Here is an 18344-nt window from a genome sequence, read left to right on the forward strand (position 1 = left end):
CCACAGGCAAAGCTGTTCCTCTGTCATTATTTAGGGCATATAAACCAAAGTGCTGATCCTTACAGAATTAAAGCATGAGGACATTCCTGCTGCCACCTATAGTCTGCAGTGATTGCACATTTGCTCTTTCAAATAAGCTGAAGTAATATTTTTTGAGAAATCAGTTATAATTCTGTATGTAGGCTATAGATGGATAAATATAGTGTATGATGTCCTCATATTCCACTTGAAATATGAAAACATTCATGGTTTGGGCTTTTGAGTTTGGTTTTTGTGTTATTTTTTTCAAAGCAACCACATTATTAATGTGCAGAGCTCTGGGCTTTAGGGATCACTTGGATTCCTGGAGAATTTCAGTTTTGTCTTTCTCCAAGTTAAAGCACATTTTAAATATGTCAGGGATGAAAGCCCATCACAGAAAAAAATGAAATATTAAAAAAGGCCCCATCCCTTGTGTCTGACTTCAAAGTAGGTAAGACAGTGAGCAGAGGAATGTTTCTGCAGTCAGAGGAACCCATTGTTTGCTGGGATCTTCCTCTTTTTTCCCTCCTCATAACTAAAATGCATAATGGCTGTAACATTTAACTCTGCCTGTGGACAAGAGCTTGTGTCACTCTGGTCCCACTCAGGCGTTTTCTCTGGGTTTTATTATTGTTTGTCTGCTCTCAGCATAAAGCTGAGGGGGAAAAGGCTGCTGGTCACAGATGCTCAGGGCACTGTTTTGGCCACAGATGTTAAGGTTAAAGGCCAAGCCATTTAAAATACTGGTTGATGACTTGTGTTTACAAGCTGAGATGGTCAATGTGTGAAGAGGCCCAAGGTACACAGGCCTGGCATGGGCTGCCCTTGCAGGAGTCACTCACAGCAGCTCCAAAGACTTCAGGTACACAGAATATTAGTGCTCAGTGCTGAAAGAAATGGAAGAAAAACTGTAAAAAGAATGAAATTTTGGAAGTACTGAAAATTATACTGAGACTGGATTAGCAACTGCTCTTCCCCCCTTGATTTGTTGGTCTGTGGGGAGGGAGCTGGGGTGAGGCAGCACAGGGCATGGTGTGGATGGCTTGGGGGGGATGTGGGGACAAGGGACACCACGTGCCAAACTGGGTGTGAGTGGTGCTGCACAGAGGTGTAGGATCAGGAGAACTCACTGGTGACAAACCCTGAGAGCCTCAGGGCCCAGGTCCAAGCAGGGGCCTTTTCCCTGAGAAGGTGTGATCAGGAAGTCAGAGATAGATCTGGGAGAGGATGTCCCCAGCTAGAAACTCCTCAAGCCCAGCAGTGGGCACTGGGTGTTCACCCCAACAGTTCCACAGATGGGTAAATTCCTCTGCAGAGTGGTTGGGGCTGGCAGAAACTGGAGGTGCAAGGGATTCTGGTTTCTTTTGGTTTTCTCATGTGGTGGGTTTGGGTGCAGAGATCATGTGGGACTCGGCTGCTGCCCACACAGAGTTGTGGGGTGGTTTTTTAAACATCTTCTTGCTCCTCTAGAGGGTTATGCTGATCGTAGGTACTCAGCTACTCTGTCTTTCTCAAGGAACAGGCCAGAGAGACATCCTGAACATGCATGAACTGTTCAGGGGTGGGATTGAAAAAATAAAACATGGAGTGTGTTTGCTGGCCACCACACTGCTAAGATGACCCTTTTTTGTGGGGTTTGGAGCTTTTTGCACAAGTTACTGCTGGGCCAGCAGTGTGGGAGCCTTAGAGCGTGACCAGCTTGGTTTAGGGTCTGCAGTTTCCTCCAGGCTGTGCTGTCAGTGTACCTGAGCTGCTGCTGTGGGAAATGGAGCTGAAGTGCAAAGTGACACTGAACAGTCGAGGTCAAATTTGGCTCATCCTTCAAGCCTGACATCAAATGTATGAACAGTGAGGATCTGAGGGAAGTGGAAACTGTTGTATTGTGAAATGCACTGAAACCACCGGTGGAAAAGCATTTCCACAATGTAACATCCTTGCTACTGACTTACTGTTACCAGAAGAGGCTTTGACAAATAAATCCTCGCATCACCTGGGAACATCTGATTTCTTAAAGCCCCCTCTGTCTGGTGTGCAGTGCAGAAAGCAAGTTGTTTTCACTGGCTGGTTGACAAATGTTCTGTCTAGCTGGAGACAGAGATGATGTGGTTCAGTTTTGTTGCTTTAGATCTGTCAGCAGCTGAGGACTCATTGTTCATGAGGGGTTTTTGACTCATCTGAAGCCCCTGACAAAGGTGGCTGGAATCTTGCCTCGGTGCTTCTGCTCTTCAGTTACACACAGAAACAGATGCTGACATTCAGATGTTGCTTCTCCACCCCAAGGGTGTCACACATTCCCCAGAGCTCTGGATTTTCATGTTGCCTTCTGCTTGCTCCATGTCACTGGGAGGGTTTGGGAGGGGTGCAGTCCCGAGCCCTGCCAGTGACACAGCTGGCACATGGCTCTGTCCTGGATGTGCAGCTCTGCACACACTGAGTGGGAAAGAACAGTGAATGGTACAGGAGGAGAGATGGCAAAGACAGGCCCCAGAGGGGTCTCTGTGCTCTGGAGCTGGACACTGGGAGCTGGCAGACCCCACTTGCTGCTCACACACTTCAGTGTGAGTGGCAGTTCTGCTCCTCATCCACGTGCACATCCCTGGGAGGGTGGGACAGAACTGTGGCAGATGTGTTGTTGGCAAAACTTGAAGATGAGAAAGGCAGAAAAACTGGGAAGAGAAGGACAAGGAATAGACTTTTTCCAGAGCAGCATGACAAGGAGGCAGCCCTTTTCCCCTGTCATAAGGTGGCATTTGCATGCTCCATGCTTGCTCTCCTGTGATGTCTGTCACCACAGAGACCTGCCCTCAGTGCAGCCTTCACCAAAGTCAGTGTGAGGGCCCTGCAGGCAATGCCTGTCTTGGTGCATGGTCACTCTTCAGAAGGGAGAAAAAAACTTAATTCCAAAAGACTTAATTCCAGCATCTTCATCCAAGAGCCCTGGACAAAACTTCCTCAACAATGGGTAGGCTTGAGGGCCTGGTAGGCACTTGGCTGTTGGTGCCTTGCTGCCATGGTAGAGGAGAGTGAGTCCCCAAAAATGGCACACCCACACTCCTTCAGTAATTCTGTACTAGCAAACCTGTTTTCATGATCTCATTAAAAAATTCTCCTTGTTCCTCTGCGTTTAATTTATTGCAGTTTCCTTTGTATCAATATGTCATATTTGTAAATGGTCTGGGATGTCCAGCAGCTTAGTAATGGAAAGTCAAATGACAGAGTTTGAAATGAACAGCAAAACCCCAGGGTACCATGGTCGGTTTTGCTGTGTGAGCTCCATCCCCTGAGCACTGCAGGTTCTCTCTCACAGCTATGGGAAAGGCAGGCTGGGAGTCCCACCAAGCCCTCGTGGCTGTCAGGAGGGTTCTACAGCTCTGCAGAGTCCAGGAGCACCTGGCAGGGTCAGAGAGGAGACACGCACATGCCAAGGTGCCACGGCCCAGCTGTGAGTGCTGCTCAGGCACAGGGGGATTCACTGACACACAGGGCTCTGCTGTGGGGCTGTGGCCCGGGTTGGGGGCGATAGGGAAGGAGCTGGGGGCTCTGCAGGTCTTACTGACGCTTCCTTGCTTACTTTGTTTTGCAACTGCTGTGTGTTCCCAGGCATGTACAGTGGATCCAGCAGCAGCCACAACGGCCCCTCCCCAGGTGTGCTGCCACCTCCTCATGACATTCCTTCAAGGCACCTTCCCCTGGACTCCACCCTGCCCAGCCCACATCAGCACCAGTCGCCGCTGGAGAGTGCCAGGGACGGGTATGTGTGTGATGTGAGACGTGCTGGGCCTGTGTCTGCCATGATCATGGAGGATGAATTGTTTATTTTACTTTGCATGGATGCTGTTCAAAAGAAAACACTGGCCCAAACAAAGCAATTTTGTTTGGTTTAGAATCATGGAATAATTTAGTTTTCAAGGGACCTCAGAAGGTCATGTCGTCCATGCCCTGTGCAAAGCAGGGCAAACTTGGACATCGTTATCAGGTTGTTCAGGGCCTTGTCCTTGTCTTTGACAAAACACAATGGGATTTTTTTCTTCATAGCATGCAGTTACATTTAGATTTTAATTTTGTTTTTTAATTCTTCCTGGATGACTTCTCATAAGTTTGGATAAGCACAGAGAATTTTTCTCAGCTAACATGAGAAACCTCTCAGAGGGTAAAACCCGAACTATGACTCACTCAGGAATCAGGCGGTGTTTGCCTTAGTAAGGCTCACTCCGTGTCAGAGCCACGGCTTTCTCACTTCCTTGCTCTCTGATAAGGTTTTCTGCAATGCACCTCTGAGGAGCAGGCCAGATCCTAATCAGGGAAGAGTGTTTAATCCCACTGATTGTAGGATTGCACTGCTACAGCAGGGATACAGTTGCATGGCTGCAGGGTGTGAGATTTCTAAAGCACCGTGTGTCAAGGCTCTCAGACCCTCTCAACAGTAAAGAATCTCTGCAAGCCACAAAACTGCTCTAACCTTTTTACTCAGATTTCTTTGGTGCCTGGCCTCATTCAATTCATACTTACAAATTCAAATTCTTACTTACAGTTTTACTTCCCAGCACTTTGGATGGGGAACAGACTCTGATTTGGCGTTACTGATGGGAATTTAAGATACAGAGAGATTAAAGGATTTTCCTTCCCTAGGAACATGTTGGTGTGCTTTAGCAAATACAGCAATTAAATGGAGAGTTTTCCCATCCCCTCCAGTGATTGACCTTTCCCTTCTTTTATATGGTGCAAGGAAAGCCCAGAAGGATTTTAAGCAAAGGGCAGAAGGCAGAGTGTGTGTGGCATGGAAGAGGTGTGGTAAGGAAATATACACCTGGGGTGGTTGGAGAACAATCTGATTGAGGAAACTCAATTAGGAGCAAACTAGTCCTTCTTATTTTCCTAATTGGGGAATGGATTCTGCAGCAAGCTGAGCTTCTGTGCCCTCTGCTCCTTCAGCCTTCTCTTCTGACCTCGGCTGGTAGCAGTACCAGTGTCCCCCTCCCAGTGTGATGGATAGACTTACCCTGTCCTTGTCCCATGAAATGCCTGTGCCCAGCCCTTCTCCTTCCCTGCCACATTCCCAACCTTGTATTTCCTGTTGGCAGACTCATTCCCATGGCAGTAGATCAAATAGGAATGGAGACAGACATTCCAAAGGTCATCCATGAGCTGTTCTTCCCTGCAGAATGGGACAGCCTGAGCTTGTTGGAGTGGGATCCTTCCCTCTGACTGCTCCCAGTGTGCTGCTCAGCTCTTTCCTCTTGGAGTTGGTTCCTAGGGGAGTTAAGGCAAAAATCCCAACCAAGAATGAAATAAAGTAAGGATATACTGTGGGAAGGATTTAGCAGGCTGTCAGGAAGGTGGATTTGTTTCTAAGGCACTTTGTATTCTGGTGCTGCTAATAAGAAATGAAAGCAAAGGCCTGAGTAGGGTGAGGGCAACAGACAGGTTTGCAGTTTGAGGGGTTGGAAGCCCCAAGATGAATTCTCATTCCTGCCCCTGGTGTCTCCATTCCAGAGCAAAGCACTTCCCTTCCAGCAGGAGCACCATGGGCAGTGGGCTGAGCCTCTCACTGAGCTCCTGCTGCAGACACACCAGAGTTTCCATCAGAATTGTCTCTGCCAATTCCAGCTTCAGTGCAGTTGAGATTCTTTCTTTGAGGAGACAACAGTGCTGATTTCTTATCTCAGTGCTCATGTACCTAAGTAAAGTCTTTGCCCAAATATCCTATGACAAAATGTGGGAGTGAGATAACAGATTCCTAACCATGAGCCAAAGATCAGGGAATGGAGACTGGAATGTATTTCTGAATAGTTATTTTAAAACAGGGCATCCAGTTTCATGACATAGTTACTTGGAATTTTTCACCATCTCAAATACCATTTTCTAAACTCAAAATAATCTTCATTCAGCATTGTCATTCCCAGTCCAAGATCTTCCTGCTGTATTTAATGCTTTATGCTTACATTATTCATGACTGCTGCCCATACGTGACATCTTAATTGCAAGTGCAGAAACTTTGTGTGAACTAATTAATAGTCCTTGAGTTTCATTTAGCAGAGTTTTCTTTAAAGCATCCATCCATTTAACTGGGCAAAATCACTTAACACAAAATGACAACGCTAAGGCATGCTGGGAGCGTGGCCAGCTCCTGGCAGTGCCATCCCTCCTGGAATGTACCTGGGGCTTGCAGTGGGAAGGGAGCCCTCCCCTGCCTCCCTGCATGGCACTGCTGCAGCTCTGGCACACACAGAGGGTTTGCAGAATTCCTGCTCTGGGGATGGGGACCGTGACAAGGCTGGATCACATCGTGCAGGCTGTGGCAGGAACCAAGTGATTACTATCAAGAAATCTAATTACTGAGTCATCAAATGTGTGAGATGCCAAAAACTACACAGGCAGAGTACAAATAGTCTACTCAAGTTTGACATGAGATTCAGAATTTGATTTAAAGGCTTTTTCTTTTTTTTTTTACCAAAAAAAGCCCTATGTTACACTGTCCTTTGCCAAAGTCAATACCAAGTGCAGCAGTCAATTCTCCCAAATGGTTTGCTGAGACATTTAAATAGTTTGACAAAATTATCTAATTCACTTGAAAATGTTCTAACAAAATCTGACCTCATTACCGAATGTATTTATACTGGCTTTATTCAATATGGAGCACATTTTTTCAAATTCTGGAATGAAGTGTATGCTACACTAAAAAAATCTACGTATATTGATATTAATTTAGCTAAAAGTGGTTGGCTGAGAAATACTTCAGCATGCAGAAAATGGGCTTGGCATGATCCAGATTAAAATGTATATTTATTTTTTATTTCAGGTAGCAGGAGTTTATTTTAGCATTTCTTGTAGCATTTGCCATGTATAATGTCAAACTGGGTTTCATTCTGCCCATTGCAAAAATAGTCTATTTTGATTTGTAGCAGAGTGAGGACAGAAAAACAGCTTTTACTATTAAATCTTGGGTGAATGTTGCACTTGGCTTGCTTTCCACTATTTTTTTAGCTGTTATTATCCAAGTCATCTAAAAATGTACTTAGTTTCATTTGTAGACCATCTCTGTAAATTGCAATTTAGAATATTCAGTGTGATAAATTATCAGCTTTAATGAAACTGATCTGAGTGAAGTTAAGTGACTTTGAGTGGTGGCACCAAGTTTGGGATTTGCACCAATTTAGTGCAATGGCCCAACAAGGTTGCTTTGTAGGAGCTGAACACGATCCCTGTGGTGTGACTGAGGCTCTCTGTCACTTGTGCTGCTGTGACAAACAGCACTTCTGTTCCCAACAGGAGCTGGGGCACTGACAAATAATGACTTGATTGGGAGGGTGATGTGTCTCCAAGGAAAAGGAAAGTGAAACCATTTTTTTAATATTCCTGTGGTAATTTAGGTCGTTTCTGCTCTGCAAACACACCAGTAAATGAAGAAGTAGTAGGATTAAGACATCTGTGATGGGCAGAGGTGGTGATTAATGAGGACTCTGAGCCAAATCTGGTGAGCCTTTAATAGAAAGGATTAGCTCTGAGCAAGGTTAGAGGGAAGGGCTCACACAACTCCCTTTGCCTGGACTTCTCCCCAGCCAACTGCAGCCCGCTCAAACCAGGGGCCAGACCCCCCTGAAGTGACACTGAACCCCACAAAAAATCACAAGAAATGGGATTTAAGAACTATCAAGTGAAAAGAGACATTTTAATCAGGGCGCTTAAACATCAGAGTTTTTGTTTGCTCACTTCTTAGCACCTGTTATTTCAAATACCACAGGAATACCTCAGTGTAAAGAGTTCTCTGTTTAAAACTTAGTCCTTCACTTCTTTTTATGGGAAGTAACATGAGGTACACAGAGCCTCCCTTCTGCTCTACCAGGGAACACCAGATTTGAAATCCCTGATATTTTTAAGCTTGAAACTAAACACGCAGGATAAAATCTTGTCAGTTACATGGGGGAGATTCTTTCCTGTGCCATCTCCTTGAGCTGCCAGGATCCAGGCCAGATAGAAAAATACATTTGTGCCCCTAATTCTCATTACTTTAAGAGACAATTAGGTGTCTTAGCCACTTATATCTGATTCTTATTAACCTTGTTTATTGATTAATCTTTTAAATTAAGTTTGTGAGCTCATATAAATCAGTGGACTAGGAATTGACATGCTGTTAGGATCCTTGTAGGAAAGAAACTTTTACTCTCTAGAAGTACTTTGGAAAACTAAATACCTGCAGAGCTTTTCTAAGAGACTAGGGAGATCCATCCCTCATTCTCTGTGGATTCCATTGGAGAATACTCTTCATTTATAACAGAATACACAAGTCATTGGTTTAGTCTTCCCTTCAAAAGCACTAAAACCAGTAACAAGAAACAGATATCTCTGACAGCTGAAAACATTTTCAATGGAGGAAGCCAAGAACCCTTCATAATTTATCTCAGTGTTATGGATCTGAGCACGCAAAAGGGGCATCAGTACATCTGTCCAGAGAGAACAATGTACAGGTGCTGCCCTGGGCCCCACCAAACAAAGAAAATCAGTAATTAAAAGCATCTGCTTCCAAATCCCAAGTCATTTATCTCCTTGGAGAAAATGTGATCAGAATTCATTCATAATCATGTCCAGATAGGCTTGTACAGGTTCCCCCCTCCCCTTAAAGCAAAATTAGCATTAGCATGGGCTTACTTCAACAGCAACATGCTTAAGGATAACCTGGTGCTGGATCCTGGGCTAAATACTGTTTGTCCATCAGCAGAAACAGGTGGGCAGGTGTTCTCATTCCTGAGAGGGCTGGACTCACACTCAGGATCCTGGGAGCCTCCACCAGTGCCTCTCAAAGTAAGGGCTGAGGTGCCTGCCCAGAGGAGACACTGTAAGGAAAACTGAGTGAGAAATCAGAGAGTTACAGGAGATGGTGGGAGGTTAAAGGAGATGGTCAGAGTAACTCAGAAAGCATTTAGGATGAATTCAGCCAGAGCTCTTCTGCATTACATTAATGATTTTAGCCATTACTCGATTTATCTGTAGTTAAATTTACACTAAACATCTGTAAAGCTTTTTTTTCCTCTTTTTTCGTCCAAATTTTGTTTGTTTTTAAGCAAAACTGCTGCAGTTTGATGCAAACCATGTACACCAAACACAGGAGTTTCTCATGGTGTAACAAATAATGAAGCTATTTTAACATCTCCCACTATTGGGTAGCGTGTTCTGCCTGGCAGACCCGAAGACAGCAGATGTCAGGACCTGTACAGAACCCACCTGGAAGCATCTTGCTGCCTGTTTGCCAGAGAATAATGACCTTAAATGACTGAAATAAGATAGATCACTCAAGCATGCAGCACATGCCACATAATCTGGAGTAGACAGTCTCTGTGTTTGATTACGTCTTTCTAACTCACTTCCTGGCAATCACTTGAACTTAAGGCACTGCCCTTTATTTAAATATGCTTTTATATTTCTTTGACCCTCTTAATAAGTGTTTTCTTTCACTCCAAAATACCTTTTCCTGCTAGATTGTAAGCTAGAATAATTTTTCAAATCTCCCTCATGTAGTGACTTCCACTGCAGTGATTCATCAGCTTCATTTCAGAGGTTATTAAACAAACCCTTATAAATGCAAACATCCTTGGAATGGCACAGTTCCCATAATGATCCTGTGAGGAACTGCTCTGCAGAAGTTGCACATCTCAGGTCAGAACAATTGTAGAGATACTCATTTGACACAGAGTGTGTTTGTGTGTTTTGTGAGCTTGTCTAGATGATGACATGTGTGGCAAACGTGGAGTTATGTTCTGTGCCCACTCAGATGTGCACACGTGTTTGGTAGAGCAGACAAGGCAGTATTTCAGTATTTCAGTATTTCAGGAAGCTCCTTTGGCCCAAGAGCAGCCCCACACAGAAAACCCCTGAGTGAACCAGGAGAGGGCTCTTAGGGCTCCTTTGTGATTCTGAACATGAAATTGCTTTCATATCACTGTTATTGGTATCACTAAAAATACTCTAAAGCAGTTAAATGACCTGTGACTCTTCAGTCACATGGAAGTTCCTGTGGATAGCATTCTCCATAATATTTATGAAGCCTCTCTTAACTCCTTAGAGCTGAGCAGCTCCTGCACTTGTGGACTTGGCTCAGTGTGGGTGAGTGAAGGTGCCGAACTGGATCCAGGTAATCCAAGGCAGCATTTTGAGTGAAAATTAGTATTTTGTGTTTATCTAAAAGCCACAAGGCTGCCATTGCCTCGGCAGTACTTTCAGGGTGTCACACACAGGTATGGCACAGGCTGCAGCTGCAGCAGAGCAGGGACAGAGCCTCTGGCCATGCTCATGGGAAAACCAGAGACCAGGTGTTGTACCTTGGAGTACCTTGTGGTACCCTGGAGTCACAGCCCTGTGTCACAGCCCTGGGACTTGGGTGCTCACTGTTTGTAGGAAAAGGTAAGAAATGCGATGATGCCCAGCAAGGTGATCTGTGTTGAAGGATTTATTATATATCAGGGAGAGGGGGGGAAGAGGAGAAAGGAAAAGAGGGAGAGAAGGAAAAGATTCCTTGCATTCCAGAAATGTAGCCAGAGGCACCTGGCAGTGATTAGTGCAAAGGTTCACCAAACTTCAGATAGAGTCTGTCTTACAGAAAGGTCCAAACGAGTGAACGTGTAACTGTTTCCTGAGCATGTGCTGACAGAAATTCCCATAGGGCCAAGACCCAGAACAGAAACACGTGGCCAGAGATTGGGCTCTATCCAGGGACCTGATTAGCAGAGCTTTACACATCATTTTTAATATTATGGGAAGAGATGAAAATCCGTGTTAACTTTTTTTCCCATTAAAAGAAAATAATCTCCTGGTCCTGGAACTGAATTGGACTTTCTCACAGTATCAGGGACTATGATGCTTGGGGGAGAGATTTTATGAATGAACTGGATGGAGTGCTGGGTTTTATGGGAGAACCTCATCTCATGGAAACTCTCAGTTCCTCTAAGTGGCTACAGTGCTGCACTTCAGATAAAATGTGGAGCTGCTTTGGTTTGTACTTCTTAATCTGGTGCTTTACTTGCTATTTTTCTTCATGTTAATCTGAGTTAAATCATGATTCTCAAAAGTCACAATTGTTCAATCTGGCCATACTGTTGTGCATGGAACTGTTTACAGAATGGTCTTATAACCCAAAATATACAAAAAATGATTTGACATAAAGGACAGATGTTTTTCAGCCTGGATTTGGTCCCATTTCCACTGAACTTAATGGGATATGGGCTGAGGTTCTTTGTATGGCTGAGGAATCTGCCAATCACGCCATCACACCATTAAAAAAAAACAAACCCAGACAGTTTTCATATTGGAAACATCCCCATCTTACATATTTCCATTTGCAGTTCTACTTCATTCCTATTTATAATTCAAAAATCTTATTTTGAATTCATTTTTATTATTTTACAGTTTTCAGTTCCACTCAGTATTTACTAAGTATACTGTACATAGTGTTTGGCAGTCAAGGTCTAGCCAAGCCCTCTTATCTTAAAGAAGCTTTGTAATTTCTTATTCTGTTAATTTGTCCTGGAAGTGGTATTGAACAAAGACTAAAGCAGAGCGGTGATCTGTTTGTTCCTCACACTAAGCACTGTGGATATACAGAAAACACCTATCCAGACATTGTGATGGAAATCTCAGAACAATCCATGTCCATCTGCATTTATTTTTTGGTTCTTTATGTTGCACTGATATTGGAACAGGACATTTAGTTTGCATTGGGAGAATACAGAGATCCTTAAACACCCCTGCCTGCTTGGGGAGGCTGAGAGTGCAGACAGGATCAATAATTCTAAAGCAAAGTCATGGTGCCTTTAGGTGTGTTTTCTGTAGGTCACTGCTGGCTCATTGCATACACAGGTAGCTCCCTCACACAGGCCTTACTTACAATTTAATATAAACTTTCACCATCCAAAATTTTTTGTTAAAGCATGATCACAAGAAAGTTTATAAAAAGTTTCAGTGGGATTTCTGGTTGAGATTCCTAGGGTATGCACTTAGAAAGTGAGGGGAAAATGAATGTTTTTCTATGTTTTGACTTTTAATTTTCCCTTTTAAAAAGTCCTTCTGTTAGGGCCAAGATTCCTGAGTATTTCCATTGATGTGACAAATGCTTTCCAGTGGAGCTGAGGAACTGGTTTGTTGTCCATGACTGCCACTTGTTTTCATGATTCTTTGTGGGTAGAATCCCATTGACTGCAGGAGTTCCTGTGGGAAGGGCTGTGGAGCATTTTCAGGCAGTGTTGGTGCAGAAATGTGCACAGTGCCACGGACAAGGTGGTTACTGAGTTAGGCTCAGTTATTCCCAAAGTTCCCTTTTGGTTGTGTGTGTGAATCACGTAGGATTTTTCTGAGTAGTCCTTTTCCTTGACTGCCTGCTGATGCCTCCTCAGAGGCAGTGTTGGCCCTGCAATCCCAGCTCCCTCAGACAGGAATTCCATCTCCAGCACCATCCTCCAGTGGTGCTTCAGGGGAACTGGAAAAGGCCCCAGTGCATGGTCAGTCACCCTGAGCTGTGGTGAGTGAAGAGAGCAGAATTCCCCTCCTCCTCCATGGGCGATCACTTTACATCCTGAGGCACAAGATGTGATTACCCCTCGCTTAGCATGCAAATGTTGGTTTTGGCCATTAAATTATTCAGTCCCTTGTTAAAAAAATAGGTATTTTGTTTGATTCTGTGGCTCCTGTGGCTGTGAATGGCACAGGCCAGGGCATGCTGTGTGAGCAGAATGTTCCTTTTGTTTCCAGCCAAGCTCCTTCTCTCCGTGGTGCGTGTCCTGTTGCTCCTGTGTCTTGGACAGGGTGGAGAGGAGGCTCCCACATCACACCCTTGTATGGCCCTCAACAGAAATATTCCATAGAGCCAGGAGCCCTCAAATGTAATGAATTAAGGAAGGATATGGATTTTTTTTCATGTCTTTTTTTTTCATCCTGTGAGAGTATTTATATCTCTTTAAATACAGCTATATATAGGCACAGATATATATTAAAAGGCCCCAAAGGACCTGCAAATTTACTGAATTATGCAAGTTACAATTAAGGTAAAATATATGGTATATATTTATTATTACTTTCCAAACCAAAGCAAACTGTGGTTGTAGTACAGTATTAACAGGAAATGTGCAGGCTATTAGTTATTGAAACACACATGCCTGAGCTGCTGCCTGGGAATTTTAGTGTATCCAGCTGAGTTCCTGCTCTAAGTCTTTCAGTGTTTCATCTTTCACACAGAAGGCATCACCTTTTAGGCTTGAATGCATTATCTGTTTAATTTGTATCAGGAGTGATTCCTCCTCTTTTAACAACCTGAGTATCGCAGCAACCGAATTAGTAGGCAGATACTGAGGAGAGAATTAAAAACACAGCGCTGGAGACTGGACAGTTTGGCTGATGACAATCTCCCCTTGAGTGTGCCAGAGCACATTCACACATGCACACACACACACAGAGTAATATTTTAGGGACCAGCTTGAGCTGTAGGGATTGTGATGAATATTTTAAGGACATAGATCTCCATGTTGGCCACTTGTGCTAACACAGCCAGATTTTTCTGCTGAGCAAAGTTCTTTGCTAGCTGAAAACTGTGCCTTAACTTCCAGGAAATTCCTTGTTGGGACAGCTCGAGCAGAACGTAGCAGATTTCTATGGTGAACTGCTCAGCTCTGTGAAAGTCTCTTGATGCAGAGGAGGCAGCGATGCTCAAGTGTTCCCCAGAGCTGTCAGGGTTTCAGCTCAGGTTCCTGCTCCTAGGATACAGCTGCCCACAGCCAGCAATGTTTGCTGAGCTCCAGCCCCGGGGCAGCCGTGCTGGCAGCTCCACACACTCTCAGCATTCCCAGCTGGAGCAGGGCCTGCACCCCTCTGGCCTTGCAGGGGACCTCTCCACCCTCGAACACTCATCTCAAAGGTTTCGAGGCACAAACCCTGTTGAGTTCACACACAGGAAAAACAGGAATGCAAGAGTGTGAGTGGGGACAAACATCGCTTTAAAAATAACAATAAAAACTTAAATTCTTCTCCCATGGTTAAGATTTAAGTAGCCTCTGGGAGCAGTTAAACTGGGTAGGGAAGCTGGGATTTTCAGTATTCCCACAGCTGGATACCTAAGTGTACCATTTTTATTCGACAAAGCAGCATGATTGCATAGAATTTAGAAACACGATGGCCCATCCTAACAAAGCACTCGGAGCAGCCCGGCAGGTCTCTATGGGGTGCTGCCTTTCCCAGCAGTAGCCGGGACAAGACATTCCAAGAGCAGGCAGAGGAAACCCAACACAGGCAGTTGCAGAGGACTCGCTCCCCAGCAGCATTTCCCTCCCCTATTCACAGTGGTTTCTGGCTCATCCCGGCACTGGTTTCTGGCTCATCCCGGCATTGGAGTTTTTAGTACATCTTTTGTTTCTCTTTTAAATGTGTGTGTGGTCATTACCCATATAAATGTCACTATCATGAGTCCTTTAGCTATTATCTTTCCAAGGAAAACAACTGCCATCTTTTTAATCTCCTTTCAGATAGAAGCATTTCCAGGCCTCTGGGGGTGTTGCTGGCGGGTGGAGGACGATGTCCCTGTGGCTGTGTGCCGGAGCAGGGGCCGGTGGCGGCCCTAGGGAGCGCTTGGTCCCTGAGCTGGGAGGAGCACAGGGAGCCCCGGCATCCCCGGTCCCTTTTTGGCACCTCTGCGGCCTTTTCCAAACCAGAACAAATAGGATATTTTTCTCCTTACATGTTGGCTCCATTAATTTGACAGTAGCCCTCTTTATTTTACATATTACTGATCAGCACTTACTGGAGAGAGTATCTTTCTCACAAAAGAAAATTGTTTTCTGTGACAGTGTTCACAGGAGTCCAAGGATGAGGGAAGAGACGAGCATCTGACTCCATGTTTCAGAAGGCTTGATTTATTATTTTATGATATATATTAAATTAAAACTATACTAAAAGAATAGAAGAAAGGATTTCATCAGAAGGCTGGCTAAGAATAGAAAAGGAAAGAATGATAACAAAGGCTTGTGTCTCAGACAGAGAGTCCGAGCCAGCTGACTGTGATTGGCCATTAATGAGAAACAACCACATGAGACCAATGACAGATCCACCTGTTGCATTCCACAGCAGCAGATAATCGTTTACATTTTTTCCTGAGGCCTCTCGGCATCTGAGGAGGAAAAATCCTAAGGAAAGGATTTTTCAGATGATATGTCAGTGACAGTTTTCTAGTTCTTGCTTTTTAACTTGAAAATATCCTTGCCTTCACCCATTTAACAACACTAGCTTAATTCCTCAGTTTAGTTTGGGGAGATTCAGTTTTCATAGTTTGTATTATAGGTCTTGCTTCCTTGTTTTGGGAGATGGACTTATCTGAGCATAGGATGGGCTTGGATTGGTTGATTTAAACCCCTTCTAATATTTACAGTGTCACTGTGACAGCATTTGGCAGCGTTCCTGTGCCTCTCATGTTAAATTTGGTTAAGCTGTTGTCACCATTTATTCACAGTTCCCCTCTGTTTACCTCTTGCACACTCTGATGCAGTGCTTAGCCCTCACTGGAGCCCAGCCTCGCTCCCAGGGTCAGTCCAACTGCTCCAAGAAGCTGTCCTGTGAAATGATGCTTTACGGTGTTTGAACAGCTTGTGCAGGGGTAGAGGAAGACACCAGTGAGAGACTGGAGTTTTTATTTAGTTAATTTTTGTCTGCGTCCAACGGTTTGTGCTCAGTATTTTTTTCCAGCTTGGTGACATCTATTACAACCTGCAGAGGTTGTTTTATTTTATTTTCCTCGGGTTCTGTAGCTGGGAAGTTTCCACAGGGTGGCTCTCGGACAGTGAGGTGGATTTTGCAGCATCTGAAGGTTCTTGTGCTGCTCAAAGAGGTCCTTCTCAGCTTTAGCAAAAGCTCTGGAGGCAGCAGAGAGGGTACTGAGAGCTCCCCATGCTGCCTGTGCTGTTTGACAGGGCTGTGGAGCACAGGGCCCCTTGTCACAGCTGTGGGAGATCCACTCTTTGCTCATCTGCAGGGTGAAATGAATGCTTTTCTTTGTCTTGGCTGCAGCTTGACCCTGTTACAGCTATGAAGGCACTTAAACAATTCACTTGCATTTACCCCTTCCAGCTACATTTTCTACTTCTGTTTCTAGACATGTATCTCAGCTCACAAAGTTCTAAATCAAATGGAGCTGTGTTTAAGTTGCTCACCAAGGAGTGGTATCATTTTGATCTGGCAATTATGGCAAGTGCAGGAAGTCAGTGTAAAGGAACAGAATTCCTTGTCTGACTCTCTTGCCTCCTAGCAAATATCTGTAGGTAGCACTGCATTGTTGTTCTTTTTTTCAATATAATTTGTACCCGCAAAACAGACTTCTCTATAGTTTGGCCATTAAAGAAATAGCTCATACAAGTATTTCATTTTGTTTTATTATGATGTGATATGTGAAGTTTTTCTGTATTTTCTTTTTCTAGGCTTGCTCCCAACATAATCTCTCCACTTGTCAGCCCCCTGAAAGCTTTAGTCCCACCTTCCCTCTTGCAGAAACACGGCTCTCCATCATCCCACAGCCAGTCACCCACCGGGCAGCAGTTTTCTGGGATACCAAATACACCGTACGCCCCATTTCCCAACCAGTCTGTACAGCAGGGATCTCAAGGTAACTCTTCCCTCTTTTTGTTTTTTGCAGCTTTTCTAATTTCTAGCTGGAGAGAAAGAATTTATTTTGCTTTTTCGTATTTGGGTAATAGTGTCAGCATTTCAGTGGGCACTCCAGTTTTTAAATTGGATTGATACATACAGATGGAAATTTTAAGACAGGTCCATGCTGTGATATGTCATCATAATGGGGAAAGCTGTTCCTACAGCAGATTAATTGTATTTATTCAGGTGCTTCAGTAGAAGGCTGCTGGCCATGCACCTCCCCTGACTGGTCATCCAGCCTGAGTGACCTTGCAAGAGCCATCCAGTCCCCAAAACATGGGCTGAGGCACTCCTTGGCAGTGTCCTGCTCCGTCCACTCCATAGTCATGCACGAGACATGGAATTAGACAAAGAAAGCAAACGTTTTTTCATTTATTATTTGGAAGTTTGGCTTGTTTTACGTTATACAGTAACATGTAAATGCACTCTGTACAACTGTAGAGTGCCTGTGGGACTCGAGGACAGGAATGGGAGCAGTAAGCAGCTGTCCCACAGCTTAATTTAAAACATTTTTTGTTCTAAATTACTCAGCCTTTTTAATTGGGAGCTTACATACCTATTCTGGAGTTCTGCTGTGGGAACTAATTAATGTTCCTGAAATTTTTGAGGCACAAATTAGGAAGAGATATTATTATCACAGATTCTTCCAGTAACAGGAGCTTGCATATTTCAGAAATCTGTTCTGCAATCCAGATGGTGAGCTGCTAAAATGTGGTCAATATTCCCAATAAAGAAGTGTGCAGGACATCTGTCTGCTTGCAAGAGCCTGAGCACAAACCCGTGAGCAGCTCCCAGCTGCGATGGGGTTGGGTATCCCGGCAGTTCCCTCTGCCCCTCGGTCTCTGAGCAGTGTTTTTGCTCTTTGCTTGGAAAGGCTTAGTCTGGAAAGTTAAAGCGCATTATATTTAATGATTTGTGCTGAAGGAAAAACTAACTCAACCTGATGCTCAACAGATTATTCAATTTAAAAAGATTAACTCTGTAAGGGAGAAGTGGCAGATTTATGATAGCATATAATGATATATGATTATGTTGCTATAATGAGCTAAATAACTACAAGCCACAAGAGGAAAGTTTAGCAGCTCATTACTACGGCAGAAACAAATGCATAGACAGAACAAGTTTTGAACCACTTAAATAAATTGACTTTATTCCTTAAGAAAACCACATTTCCTTTTGAATGAATTGTTGCTTTCTAAGTGTTATGTCATGTGGTTTTGAAAAAGCAATAATTTTCCACTTTGGCCAAATGTTGAAGTATTATTATAAATTAATTATGGAAATGGTCATTCCAAAATCAGTTTTGATTAGCAGCCTTTGAAACCAATTATCTGTAACCTGTACTTAGCTGTACTTGCTCTACTTTTTCTTTTTTTGCCTCTCAGTTCATTAATAGCACATTTTCTAATGGAATCTGTAATAATTTGGGGGTTTTGAATTTTTGCCAAAAAAAGGTACACCACATAAACTTAGTGTAGAACCAGGCATCTGTACAGAAGCACATAAACAGTGTGGATGTGGAATTTTTAGGAGATGGCAGCTTCATCAGGCTGGTAGCAGAAATATTGATAATGAAAGAACAAGCTGACATTATTTATATGTTTTAACCTAGCTGTAGTAAGATCACATGGAAATCATTACATGCTGAAAGAATT

At 43.8% G+C, this 18344-nt stretch overlaps 1 protein-coding gene across 1 annotated transcript in view; it reads left to right on the forward strand.

Annotated features, from left to right (window-relative positions):
• GLIS1 (GLIS family zinc finger 1) overlaps positions 1 to 18344 on the forward strand; it is a 179606-nt gene that overhangs the window by 154577 nt on the left and 6685 nt on the right. Inside the window, exons 7-8 of the mRNA XM_066555751.1 lie at positions 3622 to 3772; positions 16461 to 16645. Coding sequence (XP_066411848.1) covers positions 3622 to 3772; positions 16461 to 16645 — 336 coding nt within the window. The remainder of the gene's footprint in view (positions 1 to 3621; positions 3773 to 16460; positions 16646 to 18344) is intronic.

Source organism: Molothrus aeneus, chromosome 9 (genome assembly GCF_037042795.1).
Source record: "Molothrus aeneus isolate 106 chromosome 9, BPBGC_Maene_1.0, whole genome shotgun sequence".
NCBI classification, from domain to species: Eukaryota; Metazoa; Chordata; class Aves; order Passeriformes; family Icteridae; genus Molothrus; species Molothrus aeneus.